Source organism: Desmodus rotundus, chromosome 4, assembly GCF_022682495.2.
Source record: "Desmodus rotundus isolate HL8 chromosome 4, HLdesRot8A.1, whole genome shotgun sequence".
Classification (NCBI taxonomy): domain Eukaryota; kingdom Metazoa; phylum Chordata; class Mammalia; order Chiroptera; family Phyllostomidae; genus Desmodus; species Desmodus rotundus.
Window position 1 is genome coordinate 100,683,545 of NC_071390.1, and position 19,374 is coordinate 100,702,918.

The window sequence follows — 19,374 nt, forward strand, 5'->3', positions numbered from 1 at the left end:
AGAATTTAAAAAGTAATTGTTTTCCCTCTCAAAAAAACCAAACTTCAGTTTTAATTTAAAGCTTTTAATGTGTACATAAAAAAATGAATGAAAACCAATTCAAGCACTGTTTGGGAGACAATTCTTTTCTGAACCTTGCTGGTGAGCTAAGTGGTTAACCCAATCGTACTAAACAGTAAACACAATTTTACTTCAGTACTTTTAGGGTTAAAACTTTAAAAAAATATAAGTGTTAAGAGTCAAGACAAAGTCTAACACACTTGAGAGGAGGCCACAGTATCTTCCCCTTCATCCAAGTCTTCCGCGCCGGGGAAGCGGATGATGCACGTGACCGCGGTTATCGTGAGGTGTAACATACAGTGCTTAAAAGGATTCTGTTCCAAGAAAGTTGACTCCATGTTGAAATATAGTTAATATTCACTGGGTTTTATTGTGAGGGAAAAAACGGTCTTGAAAGGATAGAAGCTGGAGTTTTCCGTGAGACTCTGAAAAAACACTGATTTCTCTTGCTGCCCAGACAACACATCCCCTTGGACCTGGTTCTTTTAGGTGCCAAGGAAAGCTAGAAAGATTTCAGTTAAAAGAAAATTCAAAGGGGTAAAAATCTTGCCCATTGTCCTCTACATCCACAGTTACAGAGCTCTCCTTTCTCTAAGAATCGTGCAGCGGAGAGAAGAAACCCAGTTCCTACAGGACTAAGGGGGGAAAGCAGCCTCCCCAAAAATGTATTCTTATTCCAATCCACGGGGTTTAGAATCATCTGGAAATTCTGTAACAAATATTAGAAGGATATGAGATTATTAACAATACAAAATTTAGAAATCTGGTCCCTCACACATCTCATTCCCTTACAGAAGACTTTGGCGCTCAAGAGGAAGATCAGATGCTCTGACAATCAGGAGAAAAAGAAGCCCAAGAGAAGAAAGCTACCTTTGTAAGGGGTGCAATGACAGGTCCCCAAACTTTTTTTGTGCAAACCTTTTTTAAAGGTTAATGTAAGGCCTCCGCTCAGTGTTCCAATTCCAGGTCAGCATGGTAGCATAGTAAGAAGCAAAAACTTCTTCCCTTTCAGTTGCTTCCCGGCCACAGCCAAGAACTCTTGTGGCTGCAGAATTCCCAGCAGGTGGGAACCAGAGGACTGGCTTATACCATCTAAGACTCGAACTTTGCTCCTTTTGCTAGAAAACTGAGTGCTTTTGCAGGCTTTATCTGAATTTTACATCAACCATATAAGGTAGGCAAACCAGACATCAATATGCCATTTTGTAAATGAGGAAACAAAGGCTGACAGAGGTTAAATAATTTCCCAAGGCTCTTGAGGAAGAGTAGTAGACTTGGGGCTAGGCTCAGCCTTCACAGGCACTGCCTACCCTCAATGAAGACTCAGAAATTGCTTGCCCCGTTGCAGAAAGATATAATCAATTTACGACATACACTGGCCTGGAAAAGTCGGCACTGATGTTGCCGCATGTATTTAGAAAGAACACAAAGAATTTTTTAATATCGGAAAATATCTCAAGTGTTACTGAAAAAGAAAAGAATCCTTTCTATTTGGGAAAGAATAATAATGAAGTGAAAAGCATTAACCATATGATACTAAAACATAATTGAAGATGGCTTTCTTTTTATTCTATTTCCATGTCAGGTACCCTTCTGGGAAAAAAAAAAAAAGAAAACGCTTTTCTATTATCTCCTCTTCTTCAACTAGGTGTCTGGACCTAAGTAAGAAATACGTACTTAGAACCAGTTCTCACAGGAAGGTCTCCTCCCATCCCTTTCACTCCAGCAGCAAGCTCAGACACCGACTGCTTTCAGCTCTCACTTGGAAACTTGACATTCTGTCAGGAGTGACTTGGACTTCCTCATGAAAGACATTGGTTTAATGCTCTTTTCATTGATGCAACAAATTGCAGAAAAATTAAAATAAAATGCTAAGGATTATTTAGCAGACACATTCAGATTATGCTTTTCACATAACATTTGGTTAGAAAAGCAGAAGTCTTTTGGAAGTATCCAAAAAACCTACATGAAAATTTTCCAGTACATTCTTTATTCAGCAAATCTTCTGAAGTGCCTATTCTGTACTAGGCTGAATGTAACTATGTCATAATTTATCAGTAGTCTTGGATCAATTGATCAGATAATCAACTATCATCAACAGTTGATAGGTTTCATTGCAAAATAAAAATACATGGGTTGGGCTTATAAAATATCTTACTATGTCAGCTTTTAAAATTTTGCTTTGGTGCCTGTTTCAGTCAGAAGCTGACGATAATGAAGGAACATTAAACTATACTATAGCCAGTCCTCTATTTATATTACAGAGCCTTTCCTCCCCCCAGCAGCCCTCAGTCGACCTCTCTCTATGTGGAGTAAAGTAGCAAAAGTCCTCTTTTTTAAAAGTGAACATAACAACATTTCTTTCTTTAGTGGTTCTTTTTTCTTTTCTTAAAATATATATTATTGATTATGCTATTACAGTTGTCCCAAATTTTCACCCTTTGCCCCCCTCCACCTGGAACCCCATTCCCTCCTGCAATTCCCCCTTAGTTCATGTCCATGGGTCATGCATATAAGTTCTTTGGCTTCTCCATTTCCTATGCTATTCTTAATATGCCTGTCTAGTCTATACCTACCAATTTGTACTTAATCCCTGTACCTTTCCCCCTTTTCTCCCTCTCCCCCTCGCAACTGATAACCCTCCAAATGATCTCCATATCTATGAATCTGTTTCTGTTCTACTTACTTGCTTAGTTTGTTTTTTAGATTCAATTGTTGATAGTTGTGAATTCATTGTCACTTTAATGTTCATAGTTTTGCTCTTCTTTTTCTTAAATAAGTCCCTTTGACATTTCATATAATAAGGGCTTGGTGATGATGAACTCCATTACCTTTACTTTGTCTGTGAAGCACTTTATCTGCCTTTCCATTCTAAATGATAGCTTTGCTGGATAGAGGAATCTAGGTTGTAGGTCCGTACTTTTTCACTTTGAATACTTGCTACCAGTCTCTTCTAGTCTTCAGTTTCTTTTCAGAAACCAGCTGACAGTCTTATGGCAACTCCCCTGTAGGTAACTAACTTCTCATGCTGCTTTTAAGATTCTCTCTTTATCTTTAACTGTTGGCATTACAATTATGATGTGTCTTGGAGTGGGCCTCTTTGCATCCATCTTGTTTGGGGCTCTCTGTGCTTCCTGGACTTGCATGTCTATTTCCTTTATCAAATTAGGGAAGTTTTCTCTCATTAGTTTTTCAAATAGATTTCCAATTTCTTGCTGTTTCTCTTCTCCTTCTGGCACCCCTATGATGGGAATGTTGGTACATTTGACGTGGTCCTAGAGGCTCCTTAGACTATCCTTGTTATCCTGGATTCACATTTCTTACTGCTGTTCTTCTTTTAAAAAAATATCTTTATTGATTATGCTATTACAGTTGTCCCATTTCCCCCCCTTCACTCCACTCCATCCTGCACACCCCCTCCCTCCCACATTCCCCCCCTATAGTTCATGTCCATGGGTCATACTTATAAGTTCTTTGGCTTCTACATTTCCTATACTATTCTTACCCTCCCCCTGTCTATTTTTCACCTATCATTTATGCTATTTATTCTCTGTACCTTTCCCCCCTCTCTCTCTCCCTCCCACTCCCCTGTTGATAACCCTCCATATGATCTCCATTTCTGTGGTTCTGTTCCTGTTCTAGTTGTTTGCTTAGTTTGCTTTTGTTTTTGTTTTAGGTGCAGTTGTTTATAACTGTGAGTTTGCTATCATTTTTACTGTTCATATTTTCTATCTTCTTTTTCTTAGGTAACTCCCTTTAACATTTCATATAATAATGGCTTGGTGATGATGAACTCCTTTAACTTGACCTTATCTGAGAAGCACTTTATCTGCCCTTTCATTCTAAATGATAGCTTTGCTGGATACAGTAATCTTGGATGTAGGCCCTTGCCTCTCCTGACTTGGAATACTTCTCGCCAGCCCCTTCTTGCCTGGAAGGTTTCTTTTGAGAAATCAGCTGACAGTCTTATGGGAATTCCTTTGTAGGAACTGTGTCCTTATCCCTTGCTGCTTCTAAGATTCTCTCCTTCTGCTTAATCTTGGGTAATGTAATTACGATGTGCCTTGGTGTGTTCCTCCTTGGGTCCAGCTTCTTTGGAACTCTCTGAGCTTCCTGGACTTCCTGGAAGTCTATTTCCTTTGCCAGATTAGGGAAGTTCTCCTTCAATATTTGTTCAAATAAGTTTTCAATTTTTTGTTCTTCCTCTTCTCCTTCTGGCACCCCTATAATTCGGATGTTGGAACGTTTCAAGATGTCCTGGAGGTTCTTAAGCCTCTCCTCATTTTTCCAAATTCTTATTTCTTCATTCTTTTCTGGTTGGATGTTTCTTTCTTCCTTCTGGTCCACACTGTTGATTTGAGTCCCAGTTTCCTTCGCATTACTATTGGTTCCCTGTACATTTTCCTTTGTCTCTCTTAGCATAGCCTTCATTTTTTCATCTAGTTTTCGACCAAATTCAGCCAATTCTGTGAGTGTCCTAATTACCAGTGTTTTGAACTGTGCATCTGATAGGTTGGCTATCTGTTCACTGCTTAGTTGAATTATTTTGAAGCTTTGAAGTGTTCTGTCATCTGGGCCTTTTTTTTTTTTTTTTTTTTTTTGTCTTGGCGCGTCTGTTACGTAAAGTGGTGGAGCCTTAGGTGTTTCCTGGGGCGGGGTAACGCTGGTTGTTGCGCTGTATATGGGGGAGGGGCTGAGAGGGAGCAATGGCGCTTGCTCCACTCTCCACCAGATTTCAGTCACTCCCTCCACTACCCACAATCAAATTAGGCCCCTCTGGTGCTGGTTCCCGAGTGAGTGGGCTTGTGCACGCTCTAGGCCCCTGTGGGTCTCTCCAACAACCTCTCCTGTGAGGCTGGGAGTCTCTCCTGCTGCCGCCCCAACCCCCACGGGTGTTTTCACTCAGAGGTTTGAGGCTTTATTTTCCCGTGCTGGAGACCTGGGTTGTGAGGTCTGCTTCGCTCCCCGCCGTTTGTCCCGGTTTATCTGTGCGCGAATGTGGGGCCGCAGGGTATGCCAGTGGTCAGACTGCCTGCCCAGTTCATCCCACACTCCGCCAGTCTTGGTGCCACCACAGCCACGCGAGTCCTCTCCGCCCGGCTGCCCGTCTCTGCCCCTCCTACCGGTATGAATGTTTCTTTTTTATCTCCTTGGTGTCGGACTTCCTTGCCGTTCGATTTTCTGTCAGTTCTGGTTGTGCGAGTAGGCACAGTGTGTCTACCTACGCCTCCCTCTTGGTTCCTTTCTTACTGCTGTTCTGATTGAATATTTTTCCTCCTTATGTTCCAAATCATTGATTTCATTCTTGGCTTCATCCACTCCACTTGTTAGTTCCCTGTAAATTTTTTATTTCACTTAGTGTAACCTTCATTTCTGCCTGGGTCTTTTTTATGCTGTTGAAGTACACAGTGAGTTCCTTAAGAGTCCTAATAACCAGTGTTTTGAACTCTCCATCTGATAGGTTGCTTATCTCCATTTCATTTAATTCTTTTTCTGTAGTTTTGTTCTGTTCTTTCATTTGGGCCATAGTTCTTTGTCTCCTCATTTTGGCAGCCTCCCTGTGCTTGTTTCTGTGTATAAGGCAGAGCTGCTCTAACTCCCTGTCTTAGTAGTGTGACTTATTGTAGAAAAGTGCACCTGTAAGTTGGATGGTGCAGAGCCTTAGGTAATCGCCAGGGTGAGGAAACCCTTGTGATGAGGCTCAGACATGGTGTCACTGCTCTGTGGCTCTGTGTGGGGGAGGGCTCAGAAAAGGGACAATGGCTGCTGCCTTGCCTCTGGAGTTTTGTCCAGGAGGAAGCTGTCCCCTGGCACTCGCCCTGATGCCAGACACTTCAGTTTCTCCCTGTAATCCACTGGTGCCCTTCTAGCTGCTACCCCACTGCTGGAGCCCAGAGGGAGTGAGTCTGCATAAGTCCTAAGTCCATTTGGGGCCCTTTAAGAGTAGAGTCCTGAGAATCCTGAACTTTCTTCCACCTCCTCAACCCCCACTGGTTTTTACAGCCAGAAGTTATGGGGACTTATTTTCCTGGCAATGGAACCTTGGCTGGGTGGTCAAGTGTGGGGCCGGGATCCCTCACTTCTAAGGTATCCCTCCTAATTTTTATCCACCACATGTGGATGTGGGATTGCCCATTCTGCATCTCTGTGTCTCTGCCCCTCCTACCCATCTGGACAGATGTGATTTCTTTAATTCCTTGGTTGTCGGACTTCCATGCAGCTCAATTTTCTAATGATTCTGGGTGATGGTTGTATTGTAGTTTAGTTGCATTTTTGCGAGGTGTGCGAGGAGGCAAGCCCTGTTTACCTACACCTCCATCTTGTGATTTTCTGAGGCAGGCCCCTAGGGGCATGCCGAATGCAGCCTTGATAGCTTTTCCCTTTTCTCCATCAGAAACCAGGGGTGAGGCCAACGTTGGTGTCCCACATGCTGTAGGTCGCCTCCAGGCTGCAGGGTTGCATATGCTTGGAGCAGAAGTCGGCACGCAAGGCTGCGTACAGGCAAGACTGGTTTGAGCTAGTTGGTTGAGGGGAAGGGGCAGCGGCCAGGAGGGCAACAACACATTTGTATGACAAATTACTTGTGGGCATAGCTAGAAACAATGGTCAATAGTCAAATGTTTTTTAGAGTTTACTTGTCTCTCATTACCTGCAAAAATAAAACCCATTTCTAGACCTCTGTGATGCAACATCTCTTCCAGTCATATTTCTCAGCCAGATAGGAGAAAGGACACAGGTAACCAAAAATCTTGTTGGCTCCCTAATACCCTTGCAAATTTGCCACTACAAACTGAAGGCAGGAGAGTACCATTCTTCAGTGAGCTTTGTAAGTGGTCTCCATATAGCAAGTAAATAACTTTGGCAGGTTTATAATTCTAGATAGACGAGGCACTGTGTTCAAACATACTATTTTAGAGACTTTACTCCTCTGAAGAGCCTCGGTTAATTGTCTATAAATAGTACAGACGAGGTTGGCTACCTTACCAAAATCTCTTGAGTTAGGAACCCCTGTTCGCTATCTGTGTTCAACTCCCCACTCCCCCGTGGGTGCATTTCAAACCCTGCCGCCCACTCTTCGTTGTTCATTTGTAGGTCATTTTCTGGCTTTATGCCTCTAAATCTTAGAGATTGGATCACTAAGTTGCCTAAAATGACTTAATAGCTTATAGCAGAGTCTACATTCCTAGACTGTGACTTCATAAGGTCACAATTAATATTTAAAAAGTGACCATGAAGCTAAAACGTATTTTTTTAATTATTTAAATAAAATCCAACGGTTGCCTTTTCCAAATGAGTAAGGAACTGTCAGGACAGTAGAAAGTACTAAGTCTCTTGATTGCTGCAATATTACCTTCCACAAATTGTCTCAGTTTGGCATAACCCTTAATAACGTTAAAGATCCAAGTGTTAAATGAATATCTTCTTTTTACAAACTGTAGTCCCATAACAGCAGTACCTCTATATTGGGTTGGCCAAAAATTCTGTTTAGTTTTTTCCATAAAAGATATATTTTTCATTTTCACCAATAACTTTATTGGGTATTTTGAGTATATCAGCTATCTCCCATTATTGGCTTCTAGTGGGCAGAGGCCAGGGGTGCTGCTAAACATCTTCCAATGCATAAGAGAGCCCCACAGCAAAGAATCATTTGGCCAAAATGTCAATAGTACCAAGAAACTTCGCAAACCATTTCTGATACATTCAATCAGTCACAGCACCTTCTCCACACATTGCACAAATCTTTTTTGCATTTCAGTTGTGTTTTTACCTTTCTTGAAATAATAAAGCATAATACTAAAGCTAAAAATGTTGCATATTTTCTCCCATCTTCAATATTAAAATGGCTCCAAAAAATTTATCAATTTTGATAAGTTGTTTAAATGAACACTGATAAGACAGCTGTCACAATTCAATCTAACAAAAATTTTTTGAATATAGTTAAAGACAACTAAGTACTACTAGGGCCATTGTATGGAAAAAAACAAATGAATTTTTTGGCCAACCCAGTAACTCTGAGCTCTACTTTGCCCAGAAATAAAACAGATGTGCTTTTCTGCTGGCCCACAGACCATGCTGGCATATTTTTGTCTTTAAATTCCAAGTCTATCTCAATGTCAAAGGGGAACTAGTTTTATAAAATTCTAATCATATCTATAATACATAAATGAGAAACAAAAGGAGACAGAGAAGAATGGAATGATCCAATTTTTTTTAAAAAAGTCACATAAACCAAAAATGGTTCTGTCTAAAGAACAGGATTAGTTTAAAAAAAAAAAAAAAAGCCTCAAAAGCTGCAAAAGTTTCTCAGTTGGTATTATGGAAGAATACTTCTGAGGCTAAAGTTCAAGTTCAGATAGACCCCTTTGTGAGGCCCTATCTCTGTCCTGTTAAATCCCACATAAGTCTTTGGCCACAAGAGAGACTGAATCAAAATAATGGGGTTGATAAGAGCAAACCCAGGACCTGTATGGGGGTAGAAGAAGGTTACTTAAAAGAGGAAGATTTTCTGCAGGTTGTTTTCATGGCCTTGTTTTACTGAAATTGGTTTGTTCTCAGGTCCTTATAAATAAACAAGAAATTTCTAAGATTATTTCAAAAAATATATATCTGAATAAGGATCATACTCTTGCAGTACCAGTCATACACCAGCGCCCGCAGGCCCATGCAGTGTGAGCCCTGGGCCACTGGAATAAGCAAACTGTTGTTCGTAAGATAGCTAAGATAATTGCGTAAGGGGGATGCAACAGCACCCAATTATTCTTATTGTGACCTTTTCCCAACTTTGTAGCAGTACAATTAAGAATGAATCAAACAGAAGAGTCTGGAACCTCTAGGGAATTTTCCCATGCTTTCTTCTGACATCTATATTCAAATCTGAAAGAGAACACACTTTCTAAAAACTTAACTTCTCCTGCACTTGAGGTAAAGAGGAAAATTTAATACACTTAACTCCAAAAAGTATACAACTCAGATTAGAAAATTAAAAGTAACTTGTCAGTAAGTGAAAGTAAGTAGCTCCTTGCAGTAAAGTGGAAAGACATACTCTCTTAAAAATCTTGCTCAAGCCCTGGCTGGTGTGGCTCAGTGGACTGAGTGCTGGCCTGCAATCCAAAGGGTTCACAGTTTGATTCACAGTCAGGACACATGTTTGGGTTGCAGGCCAGGTCCCTGGTTGGGGGTACACGAGAGGCAACCACAAATTGATGTTGCTCTTCCTCTTTTTCTCCCTCCCTTCCCCTCTGTCTAAAAATAAATAAATAAAATCTTTTTAAAAATCTTGCTCAAAATACAAGCCATAGTCTCCTCTACCCTTGAATTATTATTTCTGTGACTATTTTCAAAGCTACACACGAATGTGACAGTGATTTAAGGGTAAGCTTACTGATTGCACGTATCCACCTTAGTTCCTTAATTCCAGATGGGAGCAATGACAGAAATCAAATTTCAGCTATTTGTAAGCAAATAAAAACACGGGGGGAGGTTAAGACAAAGGTATGATAGGTATAATTCTGTTCATCAGATATCCAGATGTTGATTCCCTTAAGGTAAAAACCATACACTGGAACCCAAACTAATGAGTTGTTGGAAATAATGAAAAAAGAACCCCCGAAACATTTTAATAGCAGTGTCTAATAAAAATAAGGAAGATAAAATGCAAACAGACACCTTCCTTTCCCACGTACAAGTCCATTCAGAAAGAAAGCAGAGAAACAAACAGGCAGTCGGCAGCACTGTGCTGCCCAGGTGCTCCCGTGGTTGGTGGGACAGCTGCACTAAGCCTGCTGCTTTTCCCTCCCCCAAGCGGCTGAAGAGAAAGGAGATGTTTCTCTTCAAAGGTGTTAAACATTTGGGTTGTGTGAGGGACAAATGGAAGCCTGACGCCTAAGATGAATAACCACAGTGCACTAGGCCAATGGGAACTTTCACTAGGTTAAAGCCGGCCAAGCTCACTGCTCACACGATATTCAGGCATACAAGTGCCAGGACCCCACAGAGGAGGAAACAAACTAGTTTTTTCTTTGAATATTAACCTTTACCATTGGCCTACAGGGATTTTCATAAAGGAGACTTAGAGAAAGAAAGGCTTGAGCGTATGCTTTTAATACAGTCGCCAGGTCTTTGCTCTAATGTGTTCAACAGGCTCCTGCATCTTCTTCTCACTCTCTATGAAGACAAGCCAAGGTTTACTGGGCTGCGAGAACTCACTCTGACACCAAATGCATTTTCATTATAGGTACTTTCTTGCTAGGTCCATTTGATCTGAATTAAGAATTCTTATTTAAAATTCGGAGAAACACCCAACTGTAAGATTTGTGGTATAGACACACCACTAAGAATTCCAGCTGTGGAAGGGTGTAATTAGCCCATTAAAATTTCCCTCCTGAAGGAAAAAAGCTGGATTGGCCAGGGTGGTTCTCCTGAGTAGGCAATCCTGTACTTAGGTCACAAGTACTGTAAAACCTGTGTGACCGTACATGTCAGTGTTTGTCTAAAAAAGAGGAAAAGCATACGGAATTGGCAGAATGAGCTACCAGCAGAAACATTTCTGTGCGTGCCTGTAGCCCTAGCTGGTATTCTCTAGATTACCTGCAGTTACTAACAAAGATTCTGTGTGGGAAGGAGCAGTCGGGACCTTCCCCCACCCCCAGATGTTTTTCTAGTCGTAACACCTGCAGGTGGCAGATGCAGTAAACAAGCAGTTGTTTGTAATGCAAATTCCAGTAAAGGGATGCCTGAGGGCTGCTCCCACCTTAATCCAAACACAAATGGTCACCCTGTTCCTGACACCCCACATAAAAACCTATCACTGGGACATCGGTTACACAAACACTCCTGCTAAGGACAGAGTTAGAGATCGAGAAGGCAGAAGTGTGGTTAGGGGGTGATGGAGAGAGGCTGCCTTCCCATTCAAGTGTCTTGGGTCTCAGACACGTTAAAAACAGCTGTTAGATATTAAACACCAAAGATTGCAACTCATTTCGGTCCAGCCTTAAGTAAAACAATTGGACATAGCCTTGTGGCTAAATCAGAAAAGCTTCTGGAATTGTGCAACCTGCAAAATATCTGCAAGAAAATGTGCCTAAAATAAATGTGTCCTAAAATGTAACAGAATAAAGCAAAGCAGCAGATAAGAGGGTAAAGTAACTGTTTCCTGACCACACCCCACTCTCTTCCACTCTACACCCACCAACATTTATTCTGGCCACAAATCTTTCCTTAACAATGAATGGCTGTTCAATTTACTGGCCTCAAAATTTTAATACATACACTAATAATAAATACCTTCCATTTTCTATCAAAATTTCAAAATGATTAATATACAGGGGTCAGGGGGAGTTGGAGAGAAATGCTGAAGGAAGAAACTGCTGGTTGAAAGAAAAAAAGAAGAAATGATTTTCAACATTAGTAGGGATCATTTATAAACACCAATAGATTTTTATTACATTGTCCTTAAAAATGTTTTGAAAGAAGAAGTAGCTGAACTACGGAACAAATCCCCACAAATACTCATTAAGCATTAACTGTGTGCTCAGCTTTGAAAAGTGTGATTGTTTTAGTGGCTATTTTCTATTGTTTAACAAGTTAGAGACTGTAATCTAGACTTGTCAGAAAGATTATTTGTTGTTCTAAAAAGCCTTTCAACACTAATCTTCAATTATTCCTTATCTAAAATATATTCTCCACATTCCTCTAAAAACCCCCCAACAAAACAAAATACCACAGTTATAAAAGAAATATCTGCTATGTTTGCATGTTCAGTTCAAGAAACGCAAACTCTCCTACAAATTTTAAAACTTAGAGAACCATGTATTTGGGGGTGGCCTCTAAATATTAAACTATGTTTGTTTTTATTAGTTTATTCACTTTCTCGGTAGGAGATTCATATTTACCACGCAGGCATCTCTACGTTACATACTGAAAAAGCCTTTTAGAATGAAATGTGAAGTTGTTATCACCTAGAGCGACCGTCAAGAGACCTCCGAGATCACCACTGTGGCCATGACACGAAAACTAGAAAAATCTTACTCCCTGCACAAAAGGTCAAATATCTCTTTGAAAACTGTGGAAAAATAATTACAGTAACATCTAAATTACAGTGCCCACATAAAATAGTTACATGTCATATACCTATAATTCCAACAACTGAGTACTGTAGATAATCAAGATAAACACAAATACTCTTGTGAGTATGAGCCATTCCTCTTGGCAATTTTGGTGAATCTTCTCCATCCCAGATTCTGTTCACTGAGGTCTGAATGACACTACTTTCTCCAGATGATTGTGGCTAATTTTTTTCACTTAGTGGAAGAACTGGGCTAAGAAGGCAAAAATCATAGGTTCATTTTTACGATCAGAATCTGACTTCAAGGAGGGCCAGGTAGAACGAAACTGTAATCCCTAAGACCCAGACATACGTGCTTTTTGTTGGCTTTTAGGTGGTGGAGGGAGAGTGAGATGGAGTGAAGAAGGTCAGTGTGTTGATGGAGCAGTGAAGAGCAAACCCTCCTGCCACAGGGACGGTTCTCAGGGGCACCGCATCACCAGCACGTCATACGTTCCCATACTACATGTTCCCCTTTAGACGCTTGCTTTATATAAATGAGGTTTCCGCTTCCCAGCAAAAGAGAAATACCATCGAGCAACAGATCTGGAACCCCTCACAGTGCTACGCATCTGCACCGTGCAGTCATAGTGCCATTGCACTTTTACAACTTTAAACGTTAACTGAATCACAAGATAAAAAGGACCGTTTTCATAGGGTTATCTTTAAGTGACATTTTCTCGACAATTGACAATAAAGTAAAAATAGCTCATTCCAACTGATATTAAAGAAACATTAGCTAATACAATACAAGGAGGACACTGTTTTAGAAGCTGAAGTAACATTCTGAATGTTCAGCTCCAAATGAGCCAATTTAGTTCTGATGCTGGATAGCCTCAGGGCAGTGAAAGCTATATACTACTTAGCTAACTGAAAGAGTAAATCCTTTTTCCCCTCTCATCAGCACAGAAAACACAATACTCATAAAATCATAAATCTGTTGACTTTACTTGATTTCATGATAATTGGTGATCTGTTATTATTAATCTTAACCCAAAAAGCCAATAGATGAAATTCCAAATGCAAGACATCCAAGTTAGAACACTTTTAAGGCAGCCATTCCTCATAACAGATCTTATTTAGCAATGACTGACTGGTCATATATAATAAAAAGCATTTCCAATGTGTTTAAAAAAACATTTTGCCAAAATACAAATCAATTTGCTCTTCTGAAAATAATCTGCAACATGTTACAGATTGCATGTTACTCACTGTTCTTGGAATGGGTGGAGAAAGAGATCCATTTGACATGTATGGGTCATTATTCATATTCGGCATCATTATGTACCCAGAATAACTCGAGTAGGAGGGTCCCTTGTTGTAAAGGCCTCCATCTGGATGTTTCCCTGGGAGAATCCAAAGAACAATTGATGATGCACTGGCTTCCTTTTCATATTACTGTTTTTTATTTGAAAATCATCTAGTTCCATGACAAATCAGGCCTTTCATAAAAGAGTTGTTTACAAAACATTGTAACTGAATTATTGCGCTCTATTTTAGATTGATAGTATTTATTCCCTTAAATGAAATTAGCAGGGAACCAGATGTTTTAAAAACATGTGTTTCAATTTACTGCTACTACAGACTGGTGTTTTTACAAAAATAAGTGTTACCCATCTAATTTAATTTGTTCGGATACCAACAGGCTGGACTAGAAAAAGAGACACGTGAAAGAACATACACAAACCTGAAGCTCTAATATAAATATATTAGGCCATCTAGCTATTCACACAAGCATATATTTATACACTTAAACTTACTCTCCACCTTATAGGCAAGCTTGAAAATCCTACCTGTGCTTCTAAATTTCTAGAAAATTTCTAGATTTTACTGAGGAAGAGAGCTGTAACTAGTACATGAGGAACTACCCAAATTTATAAGGAGTAACTCCAGTAGCTTAATTTTATGTGCTACTCTTACATCATTTTGCCAAGGCAATTTGCTTGTGTTCAGTATATACATTTCTTCTCTTTAACCTGTGTGACTACTTTGTAGCACAGAAAGAAGCCTGATATTATAGTTCTCTCCCTTTCTTCTCTGGCTGACACACTGTATGTATAAACACCTCGTCTGGTCAGGCCACTTGCAAATAATCAAAGGAAAAAAGCAGACTGCCCAACGAGGAAACCCTACATATTCTTTGATTCTTTTAAAGTCACACAGAATCCTCCTTAAATCTAAAAAATACATGTTCAATTTTTTAAGTTTTGAGCAAGAATAAAAAATGCGGAGGAAGTCAGACTATCATGTTTCATTTGCATAGCTCCTAATTTTACAAATGAAGTTTTATATTTCTACGAGTTAGATTCTGCTTTACTGAGCATCCTGCTTTATTCTATGCATTCTCTCTTTGCCTTCTCACTGTAAGTGGAAATAGCATTTTAACAAATGAAAATCCATGTGAAACTATTCATGTTAGAAAATAAATTGGTTTAGACTGTCACTCTTTATAACAATGCAGGAACAAATGCTAAAGATCTAAGCCAATTAAAACTTAGTAAAATAAGAAAAAGAGGAAAAGTCATTGTTTCCTCTTCCACAAAGAATCTGGAAGCCAAATGAAATCCAAAGGCCCCTAACTCATTCAAAGACAGTTTTAAAATTACATAAATACACATTAGAGACAAGCATTACGTTTCCTGGGTTTCCCCACATTTTATTAAAAAGAGTGGGCACAGTCTTATCACATCTGATCCTTTTTTTTCTTTTTGAGGGGGAACTCAAAATAGCAAAACATACTTACAATCACAAATTACACTTGTTAAGTGATTAAGTTGAGAGAAGTAGAATTAAGTCTTACCGTCATCAGGGTGTTCTCTGGCCTTGTCATGGTAGGACTCCTGAGAGGTTTGTGCTTGTCTGGCCACCTAACAGCATAAATCCCCACCCCCAAAAGAAAAAAAATCACCTTAGAGTTTGTGACAATACTAATATAAGTATGTGTCCATTGGTAACTTAAAGGAGGAGGTTAGGTACAACTCAATCAGCTGTTTTAGTAATCTAAGAGGTGGAGGCGAGGGTTAAGTACTGGAAAATCCTTTTCTTTTCAACAAGTACTTCCAAATCATAATTATCTACCCAGGAGTAGAGGAAGGATAAATAATAAGAGGAAAAACAACAACAATATAGTAAATTTGGGAAAGATCCACATGCTGGTCTGACTGCTGTTTGCTAAAATGCGTCAAGGCTACTTAGATGCCTAATATGATAGGAGTTTGCGTTAATGCCGTTGATCATTTTGATAGGAGTTTGCGTTAATGCCGTTGATCATTTTGATAGCTTCTTCAACCACTGTTCACTTCAATCAAAGCCAATTAAAAGCACGCTGAAATATCACTTTGCAACTGAAAATGACATTTTAAATAAAAACAGGCCAACCACTCCCACATGCGGGCTTAAGGCCACTGTCCCAAGCCAGACCCAGCAGGAGCTCCATTCCTTATAACCTACCATGGCTGGCTGAGTGCAAGCCTACAAGAGAAAAGTAAACTACTCTGTGGTTAAAGAAAGGAAAATTTGAGAGTCGGGTTGTAGACATCTAAAAGGTAGCCCAGCTAATATCAGTTCTGGTAACCACCATCCACCCAGGCTCAACCACGTGCAAATCAGTGGTATTACCCCCTTCACCATCTTCCTCGGGGCTGCCCCATGCCCATTTACCTCCAGGACAAAGATTGACTGAGCCCTAATACCTGGATTCAAATGCAGCACCCTTCTCCCCAGAGCAGAAACATGCAGAAGATGTGAAATGGTGGCAAATTCATTTGTGGAATAAGGAAGGAGAGCGACATGGGTAGGAAGAAATAGAGGCTCCTCTACAAGCATGAGAGTTTGGCCTGAGTGTTTGGATGTTTTTTTCGTTCTTTGGACATGTATCCCCCCTACTCCATGACTCCCCCCCCCACCTCAATACACACGGTCACAAACCATTTAAATGGGGTTGGGTTCACCCTACCTCCCACCACCACGTCCCCATCAAATTGGCATAATGGGAAGAAAGATTCAGAGGTTAAAGAACACGCTTATATGCTCCTTAGAACCCAGGTCCCACTCTTCCATTTTAAAATGCGTACTCACCCCTGCCATTGCAATAAAGAAGGTAACTCTGAGGTGTTCTTAAACGCGTTGTTTAAAACCCCAAATGCCCCCGCCCCCAAACCACACGCTTTCTTTTGGGGGGCAGAAGGATGCCATTTAAGGAAGAAGGGTATACCCTCCAAATTTCTTTGGAGGGAAGAATCGTTGGTGAAATCATCCAAGTGTCAGAACACTTGTACCGGACTGCCTTCAAAGCGTTTCCCAGCTGCAGAGCTAGGGTGGCCAGTGGAGCGTCCGGTGTCAGGGTCCACCCGCCCACCCCACCCCTTTCTGCAGCTCTACAACAGCCTGAAATAGCCCTTCCGCGGGGTCCCCGCTCGCGGCTTTCTCCCGCTGGCACCCACGTGTCTCTGTTTACTCTACTCGAGTTACCAGCGCTGTCGCCCGCCACGGGCCAGGAGATCTGATAAAACGCTTTCCACCCTCCCCTGAGTGGGTGCCCTGGCTTCCGTCCCATCACCGCTCTGACTCTCCTGTCTTCGGTGTAGATTGAAGGCCTGAACAGGGCCCAAAGTAACCCCAAAAATATAAGTGTTTTTTTTTTTTTTTAAGCGACGCGTGTGGGAGAAATGTAGTGTTGCGGGAGGTGCTGCAAGGGATGGCTCGGCTCAGCGCACCCACGGCTCTAGGCAGTGGGCCTGGCGCTGGGACTCCGGCGATCGCGGGAACCGAGCCCCACGCTGCCCCCGCTGCCTGGGCGCGAGCCCCTCAGCCGGCTTCGCACGAGCCCAGCTCCGAGGCGGTTGGGCCAGCCCCTCCCGTCCCACGCCCGCCTCCCTTTCCTCTGCGCCTGTGGCTCTGCTCGTCTCTACCTAAGCCTTTGGTGGTTTAACGCATTTTTGCAGAGATCTCTACCGAGATAGCGGCTGCTTTGTTTTCCGTCCTAGGGCAGAACTTCTCACTGCAGACATCCTCGCTTTAGAGCATGGCACCCTCTCAACGCCAGTGAAAAGTCCGAAGGACAAACGTCGTGTTAAAGGCCACCTTCTCCACCCGCAGACCAACGGTTTGGCCACCTAACCCTAAACGGACCCACCTGGAATAAGTTTCCCTGCACAGCTCTCCACTTCCCACCCCACACGCGCGCGCGGGGCGCACACACACACACACACACACACACACAAAGGTCGAAAGCTGACCAGGGGCTCATCCACCCCCCAGCAAACGAGGGACCCAGGAGGGGCCATCGACGAGGCTGCCTGGCGCCATCCCGGCCTCTCTCACTCGCAGCTCCATCCCGGGACCCGCCACGCCTCTCGGCGCTCGGGCAGCGGCCCACTCACCTCGTGTCCGTTGCTGGCCGGTATGATTTCGGACTCGTTAACCAAGGAAGATTTGATGTCGGCTAAGTCACCTTCCTCTTCGGGGTGACTGATCTCGGCGAAGATCTTCTCCTTCTGGGGATCGCCCTCGTCCTTGAAGGGAATCATCTCGTCTGTGGCGCAGAGTTCCGGGTCCCCCCCGCCGCCGCCGCCTGCCCCGGAGAGTTGGGGCATCCCGACCACTCTGTAATCTCCGCTTTGCTGGGGGAGCACTCAACAAAAGTGGGGGGAGAGGAAAGAAGAATTGGAAGGATGCGTGCGGTAAGAGTGGGCGGAAGCGAGGTCGGCTAGCGCGGGGCCGGCGGCCCGCAGCCGGAGCAGCTGCGATGGCTCCGGAGTCCCGGAGGCCGCCCGCACCTTCCCGCTCCGCGAACACTGACGCTGGCGCCCGCTCCGGAGGCCCACGGGCACCGGGCTGCGAGGGCCCGGCAGCCGGCACTTCTGGGGGGGCGGTGCGGCGCGGTGCGGCGTGCTCTAGGCTCCACTGAGCGGGCGGCCACCCCACGCCCCCAGCAGACGCGCGGGGACGCTGGTTCCAGCAGAGGCACGACTTGCCGAAGTGCAGAGCAAGGTTCGTCGGAGCGTCTGTGCGCAAGCCTTTCAACCCTAGCCGGATGCCGCCTTGGGAACTGGTTTTCCGAGAAAAAGGGAGAGCTGAGCAAAAAAGGCTCCGTCTGCCCCAGCGGCAAAGGTGCAAGGAGAATCAGAAGATAACGAACTGGCAACTTCCTGGAGGGTAATAATAATAATAATAATAATAATAAGCCACCGGGCTGGAGATGTCCTCTTTAGAGCTTCTTATTTCCTTCCCTTTCGCTTCGGTTTTCCTTCCCCAGGCGCGTTTAATCTGCTAGTGGAGGAGGAGGAGGCGGAGGAGGAGGAGGAGAAGGAGGAGGAGAAGGAGGAGGAGGTGGGGGCGGAGGATGAGGAGAAGAAAAAGAGAAGTTTGCCAAGAATAAAGTTTGTGCCGTCGAGCGCTGGGAGTCGGCAGTGGAGGGCACAGCGGGGTCTCGGAGAGTCACAGCAGGGGCCTCGAACCCAAATGCTTCTTCCAGGAGCTGGAGCCGACACACACGCTCAGAGCTCGACCCCTCTTTGTTCCCGGCTCGAATTTCTCAGCCTGGCTCGCGGGCTGTCTCGCTCACCGCTCTCCACGCCTCCGCTGGGCCTCTCTGTCAAAGCAAAGGGCTGCACCCCTCGGATTCTCCCGGCCACGGGGAGGGGACGCTGCGGGCTTGGCCGTGTGCGGGATTTGGGCACGTCCCGGCTCTTTGGCCGGAGAGCACGCAGCCTGGGTCGCTCCAACGCGCCCTACCCCGCAGGTGAGCGGCTGTGCCTCCCCACCGCTTCTCCTCCTCCCGCGCCTCGCTGGCGCTGAAAAGCTACCCATTTGCGTCTCCTCCTCCCCCTCCCATCCCCCGCCTCCAGCTCTCCTTGGCTGCCCGTGGGGGGGGGGGGAAGGAGGGGGACCGCGAGTGGAGGTGGTGATTGAGGACTTTTTTTTCTTTTCCCAGAGCCTGTAAGACGAGTCCTAGTTTTAGGGTGTGTTTGTGTGTGCGCGCACGCGTCTGTGTGCGAGCGCGCTCCTGGAGGGAAGAATCAGCCAATTTGGCAAGGGAGGGAAGGACCGGACTCTTCTTGTTACCTATTGAGAGTCAGGCTTTGCCCGCGTGAAATGACAAGAAACTCCCCGACTGGTTTAACTTCATCATCTAAGTATCTCTTTTCTTCTTACCTCCTTCCCACCCCCTCCTCTGCAGTCGCACCCACACCTCCTCGCCGCCTCCCCTT

At 43.5% G+C, this 19,374-nt stretch overlaps 1 protein-coding gene across 5 annotated transcripts in view; it reads right to left on the reverse strand.

Annotated features, from left to right (window-relative positions):
• The window catches only part of LEF1 (lymphoid enhancer binding factor 1), a 114,974-nt gene extending 96,030 nt beyond the window's left edge, over window positions 1-18,944 (reverse strand). For 4 of the 5 annotated variants that reach the window (XM_053923169.1, XM_053923170.1, XM_053923167.1 and 1 more), the window contains exons 1-3: window positions 17,545-18,944; window positions 14,964-15,030; window positions 13,376-13,509 (exon numbers count right to left, since the gene is read on the reverse strand). In XM_053923169.1, coding sequence (XP_053779144.1) covers window positions 13,376-13,509; window positions 14,964-15,030; window positions 17,545-17,757 — 414 coding nt within the window. In that variant the 5' untranslated portion in view covers window positions 17,758-18,944. The remainder of the gene's footprint in view (window positions 1-13,375; window positions 13,510-14,963; window positions 15,031-17,544) is intronic. The other variant, XM_053923171.1, reaches the window with a different exon arrangement.
• Between the last annotated feature and the right edge of the window lie 430 nt (window positions 18,945-19,374).